At 36.9% G+C, this 6993-nt stretch overlaps 1 protein-coding gene and 1 pseudogene across 1 annotated transcript; one reads left to right on the top strand and one right to left on the bottom strand.

Annotated features, from left to right (window-relative positions):
- Positions 1 to 333: 333 nt before the first annotated feature.
- Positions 334 to 1364, top strand: LOC128094295 (olfactory receptor 52J3-like). The gene is made up of 2 exons (XM_052712558.1): positions 334 to 345; positions 429 to 1364. Exon 2 carries the CDS (start codon positions 429 to 431, stop codon positions 1362 to 1364), a length of 936 nt encoding a protein of 311 aa, XP_052568518.1. The 5' UTR covers positions 334 to 345.
- A 4458-nt stretch (positions 1365 to 5822) lies between these two features.
- LOC128123900 (olfactory receptor 52A5-like) lies at positions 5823 to 6767 on the bottom strand (annotated as a pseudogene).
- Positions 6768 to 6993: the final 226 nt, after the last annotated feature.

Genomic DNA, 6993 nt, shown 5'->3' with positions numbered 1-6993 from the left:
AAAGGGCAGGGCAACTTTTAACTTTTAAGTCAAAATCAAACCACAAATTGCACAGTGTAACCTATGCCCAATTCAACAATGTTTTAGCTTTAACATAAAGGATTGCAAAGCAGGTAATTTATGGACACAATCATCCTCCATCATCTGCAAGAAATCTTTTCCAAGACAGCAGTGGATGCCTGAAACAACAAATAGAACCAAAAGTTTATTAGTCTCTGTTGTTTCCTATATTTGTATATTTGTAATATCATTTAACTTATAGACTAGCAAAATTAATAATTAACTATTAATAAAATGCAGATGATAACATACTGTAATAAAAGTTATGTGAATTTAGAAAAAAATGTTCACAGAGATTTTGTAAGCTAAGCATGTCTAAACTCTAGTTTTTCTTCTAGAGTTACTACTTCTCCAACATCAATGGCAAGATGCTCCACACCAACTTTTCCACTTTCCACCCAGACACCTTTTATCTTGTAGGCATTCCTGGACTTGAGAATTTCCATGGATGGATTTCCATGCCTTTTTGCTGTATCTACTTAATGGCTTTGCTGGGGAATACCACAATTCTATTGGTCATCTGGATAGACCGTACTCTGAGAGATCCTATGTTCTACTTTCTGGCCATCTTATCAGCCATAGATCTAGCACTCTCCACATCCTCAGTACCTCGGATGTTAGGTATCTTCTGGTTTGATGCACATGAAATTGGTTTTGGAAACTGTGTAGCTCAGATGTTTCTGATACACACCTTTACGGGAATGGAGTCCGCAGTCTTGCTGGCCATGGCATTTGACCGCTATGCTGCCATTTGTGTGCCTCTCCGCTACACAACCATTCTGACACCCCGGGTGCTGGTAGGCATTGGTGTGGGTATTGTAATGCGCCCAGTCCTGCTCATGTTACCCATTCTATACCTAACCCACCGTCTGCCCTTCTGTGAAGCCCGGGTTATCACCCACTCCTACTGTGAACACATGGGCATTGCTAAGTTGGCCTGTGCTAGCATTCGCATCAATGCCATTTATGGGCTTTTTGTGGCTTCTTTTCTTATTTTGGATGTGGCTTTGGTTGGAATCTCCTATGCATATATTCTCCGTGCTGTTTTTCGCCTCCCTTCTAAGGATGCACGACACAAAGCTTTGGGCACATGTGGCTCCCATGTTGGGGTCATGTGCGTTTTTTACACACCCTCCCTCTTCTCCTTCCTCACTCACCGATTTGGAAAAAAAATTCCTCGCTATGTCCATATTCTTGTTGCCAACCTCTATGTGGTCATCCCACCAGCCCTCAATCCTGTAATCTATGGTGTGCGAACCAAGCAGATCCGTGAGCGTGTGGTCCACACTTTAACTTCGAAGTAGGGGGAGCTTGCATAAGTTTAGTTCTAAAGGATGAAAATATAATCCAAGAGGGCAATTTTAACACTTCTCTGGATTTTCATTTGAAGAGATCTTTACACAAGAAGATGCTATAGTGACTGAAGGAACAGGCATTGGAGAATGTTTAGGGGTCTTGAATCCTTATGTATTCTCTCTGCATTAATGTTCAGTGTTACATTCTCCTTAGTGGAATCCACTACAGGAGAGAGGGGAGGACCCCACTAGTCTTTAATATGGAAACAATGTTAAACTGTGACTATTTGAGAATAATATAATATTCTATTTGGAAAAAAAATACTTGACTCCAGAATCTTTTGTAGCAGAATCTTAAAATGTCTTATTAATAAAAACAAACCCGGAGCCAGGTATTGGGGTGAATGCTGAAAGATCAGAGAAACAGAACAAGCCACAGCTAACCTCACCTTGCCAACTTCTCAGCTGATCTTGTTTCCTCAAACTGGAAGCCTCTGAGTCTTCTCCCGAATTGATCTCACCTGAACTGCTGCTAAAAGCCTAAAAGCTTAAAAAGTCTCTAGTTCCTGGTCTTCATGCCTTATATACCTTTCTGCTTCCTATCATCACTTCCTGGGATCAAAGATGTGTGTCTTTCCCAAGCAAGACATGAGATCTCAAGTGCTGGGACTAAAGGCATCTGCCACCACACTTGGCTCTGTTCTCAAGTGTGGCCTTGAACTCACAGAGATCCACATGAATCTCTGCCCCCTGAATGCTAGGATTAAAGGCCTGTGCTACCACTGCCTAAACTTATGTTTAATATAGTGGCTGCTCTGTTCTCTGACCCCCAGATAAGTTTATTGGGGTGCACAATATATCAACCACAATCTTTGATTTTCTATGGCAAAATGAATAAATACAAATGAAAATAATAATCTTTCTGTTTTTCTCAAACATAACTTTAATGCATTGAATTGATCTGGAAATATAACTGGGATATTGATTCGAGTTTTATAAATATTACAAATGTAACTGTTTTGCTTTTCATCAACATCAGTAGGCGGCACGTGTCCTCACTCAACTGCTACCTCCTTTGTGAGGAAGTATGAAATATACCAGTATTTATGCTCAAGTGTGTAGATATTGTTTATAAGAAAATTTTAATGTTCAGAATTTTAAAAGCAGCATCTGAGTCCTGAAACTTTGCAGAAGTGAGTAAATTTAATGTACAAAATAAAATTTCACTTTCACCTACATTAACGTAGTTATTGGAGAATTCTTCCAAATATCTTGCATTGTATTAAAAGAGATAATTTCACCAGAAATTCTGAGTTATGGACAATTTTTATTATTATTTCTGACTTTCTGTTGACAGAAGATAATATAGACAGAAAAGAATGAAATATTTTTTTAAAAAATTGTTGCTGTTCAGGGGGATAGAACTAATTTTCAGGTGGCAAGTTATCATCAGACAACAAGTACCTTTACAATCATATGCCATTACTAAATGGGCTAAGAAAATATTCAGTGCTTACAAATACAGAATATTAATTGTCTTGTGTTTTCATGAACACAGTGAGTCCATTAAAGTGTCTAGAATTAATTAATGGAGGTTAGAAAAAACATCTAATTATGATTATTCAAAGATTGTATTTCCTATGTTCTTAATGAAATTGACTGAATTAATTTTTTAAAGTAAAAGACAGGCAGGCGTGTGGTGCATTCCTTTAATCTCAGCACTTGGGAGGCAGAGGCAGATGGATCTTTTTAAGTTCAAGGCCAACCTGGTCTACAAAGCTAGTCTCAGGACAGCCAGGACTGCATAGTGAGAACATAGCCAGACATTATGCAGAGAATGAGCAACCTTCAAACATTCAGCCCTAAACAGAATGTCTCCATCAAATCTCTCCCCTCAGAGCTCAAGGAACCCAGAGGCAGAAAGAGTATTAGAGCCAGAAGGGATGGAGCACTCCACAAAACATGGTTCTCTGAATCAACAGGTTCAATGAACAGAACACATGAATTCACAGAAATCAAGGCAGCATGCATGGGGCCTGCACTGGTTTGTACCAGATGGGGACCTAGAGCTGAAATGAGAAGTGGATGCATGCCCCATTCCTAACCCAGAAGCAATCTTCAATTGATGCTACTTGTCAATTGCTGGGCAATAGATGGCTAACAGAAAAAACACTCAGTGGTATCTTTGGAGGTCCCTTGTCTCACAATGTCATGTCAAACTCTTTTTTTAATGTTTTATTGTTTTTTAATTTTATTTTATTTAGATATTTTTTCTTCTCTGTTTTTACCATATAGGTCCTTTGCATATGTATAAAAAGGATTCCAATTTAGTGTTTTTTATGGCATTCCTGAATGTGTGAACAAGTGGATTTCTGTTTTTAGTACCTTTTCTTGGGCTCTTTTCCTTCTGTTTGTTTTGTTCAATTCTGATTCATTAATTTCTGTTTTATCTTATTTTATTATAGCATATTACCTTAAAAAACAAAAGCAACAATAAATAAAAACAACAACAAAAAGAACCCAAATTTAAAAGTGATATTATGAAGAAAACAAAATTATAAGTTATTAACTAGAAGAAAATATGTGCCATTAATATGTCTGAACATATAGTTGCTTCTTAATACATAAGGTAGATTTTGGACAAAGCAGCAAAAAGTCAATAAACTCAGCTAAGAACAGCAAAGGATTTTAAATCTTTTGTAAAGATGATATGCGAATTTCAAACAGTTTGTTATCAGGTAAATTAAAATGAGGAGCTACAGTAACACTATTTTATATCAACCATGACGGCTACAGCACAAGAAGAGAATAATTACAGTGAGTGCTGTAGAAAATGCCACTTGGATTCCCCAGATGTGGCTCATGCAACTATAAAATGTTGTTGCCACTGCTGTTTTGATATGCTGACTTAGTACTTTGCATCTAGGCACAAGTTAAGTAGGTAAATAATACACATTTTTAGGTCAAATTCAAAGGAAGATCAGTGATAAAACAAGTTGAATGATGATATTAAAATGAAGTCCACAGAACCAGGTGGCAGGAGGCTAGAGTAAACATAATCCTAAACTTGTAGAAGAAGAAAACCTAAAATGTGAATTCAGTGACAGTTTGACCCTCTGTTCTCAATCACACTATCTGGAGACTGTGCATTGTGTTTATAACCAATGCTTCAGTCTAGAAAGGCAAATAAAGAGGATTTTAGAAGATAAAATACAATTTATATGCTAATCTAGCTGCATGATGTTTTTATTTGTGAGTTCATGGCAACAAAGTGATTTTAAAGTAAAAACAGAGGAAAATATTAAAAATGATTTCAAAGTTGCAGGAAGTTCCGGTCAGGTAGACTTTATGTTGCCATGCACCAAATTATCACAGAGCAAATGCAGATTCCTCTCCCCTCCTTGATACAACCTGCTAAGCTGAAGTGCCTTATGGGAAAGTGTTTTACTGAATCAGGTACACATTTCACTTGTCAGAGAGACAGCACCCACATGATGGAAACCCCTAGCCAGGAACAAACTTTTAGGAATGTGTTTGAACCAGAAGCGATCATGGAATGGAACAATTCTCTTGGAATACTAAAAAAGAACTTCAATTGAAATCCTAACTAGAATATTTCTGTGAATATATTGTATCAGGAGCCTAGTTTTAGCTATTTAGAGATGTAAACGATAACACATAGACAGGAAGATCTTGTTTCATAATCATGGGTTTAGAGGTCTTATTGTGAGAACGGATATACTAGGCAAGGGTTCCACCATTAAAATATATGCCAATATTGAGAGAAGACAAACAACATTATCCCACAAAAGTGCATCTATGTGCTTTTGAGGCACACTGATGAAAAAAATGGAAAGTTTTCATAAAATAAAATGACATGTCATTCTTCAAGAAGACATTTAAAGATGATTAAAATAATATTTAATGAAATTTTTTGTTTTCTCAGAAAATAGTTCAAATAAGAATATATGTCATAGAACCCATAATGATTCTAAAAACAATAATGTGATTAGGATTTTTCATATATACTATGCCATATTATATGCAAACATGTAATTATTAATTGTAACAAACACAATTGGAAATTTACTAACAATTGAAATATTAAGTTTGAAAATGTACCCATTGTTTAGAATCTGGCAGTAGAAAGATGAGAATACTTGATGTCAGTAATAACTAATAAAAAGCACAAAGCTTAAGGTAGTATTGTGTAAAATTGGTCTTGTTTTAAGAATAAAGTACACCTGCAAAGATACTAAAAACTCTGACAAAAAATTAGAATGAAGAATAATTAAAATGGCATTTAAATGAACATATAATTACCTATAATTTACAATTTTAGTTATAAATGTGTGCCTATCTTATAGAGAATACAATCAATACAAAAACTATCACAGTGTTATGCTGTATAGCAAGCTTGACAAACACATTATAAAGAATGCAAGAGTATCTGGAGAATCCGCCAATTTAACCTTTGGAAGCAAACATTTTGATAACTCCCTCTCGAATCTGCTTTGTCTTCACTCCATAGACAATAGGATTTAGCAGGGGTGGCACAAGCAGATAGAGGTTTGACAATAGAATGTGAACATAAGGAGCAACATTAAAGCCAAATCTGTGTATGAAAGATGTAAAAAATGTGAGGATGTAGAACTGGAGAAAGACAAAGATGTGAGCTGTGCATGTGTTGAACGCTTTGAATCTGGCCTCCTTTTGTGGCAACTTAAAGACAGCCTAGAAGATAAACACATAGGACAAGAAAATGAAGATCACATCAAATCCAAGGACTGAAAAAGCCACAAAAAGTCCATATGCTTTGTTGATCCTGACATCTTCTGTAGCCAGCTTCACCACAGCCATATGCTCACAGTAGGAATGAGAGATGATTGTGGTCCTGAAGTGGGTCAGCCTCAACTTAATTAGAAGAGGACACATGATGATGATAACTGATGCTCTTGTGGTCACCAGTGTGATGACGGTAATTAGTACTTTCTTAGTGAGAATAGCAGAATGCCTCAGGGGATCACAGATCGCCACATAGCGGTCAAAGGCCATGGCCAGGAGAATGCCAGACTCCATGCACTGGAAAGTGTGAGTAAAATACATCTGGATTAGACAGGAGTCAAAGTGAATCTTTTTTGACTGTAGCCAAAAGACAGCCAGCATTTTAGGGGTGATGCATATGGTGAGACCCAGATCCACAGCTGCCAACACAGCTAAAAAGACATACATGGGCTCATGGAGACTGCGCTCTCTATGAATGATGGTGATGAGGAGGCTGTTTCCGGTTGTGGCCAGAACAAAGGAAATAAAGAACGGGATTCCAATCCAGTGCTGCACTGACTCGAGGCCTGGAATTCCAATCAGTGTAAAGATGGATGGCTTGAAACAGGTGCCATTGGGCAATGGCATGATGACACAGGGATATAGAATGACTCAGAACTTCTGTTCAGAAACAACAAAAGTCATTATGAGCCTCAAACATGCAATGCAGCTCTGAAAAGCTATTTTTGAACAATAGTAAAATTCGTTGCATCCCTGTACTGATAAACTAAACTTCAACTTGATTTTATTTAGGAAAAAGTACATTTGTCTTTATAAAGATTTTTGCTAAAGTGCCATCTTAAGGAAATGTTGC

This window comes from Peromyscus californicus, unplaced genomic scaffold, assembly GCF_007827085.1.
Source record: "Peromyscus californicus insignis strain IS unplaced genomic scaffold, ASM782708v3 Scaffold_4__1_contigs__length_199733344, whole genome shotgun sequence".
NCBI lineage: Eukaryota > Metazoa > Chordata > Mammalia > Rodentia > Cricetidae > Peromyscus > Peromyscus californicus.
This window is presented reverse-complemented; position numbering and strand designations above follow the sequence as displayed.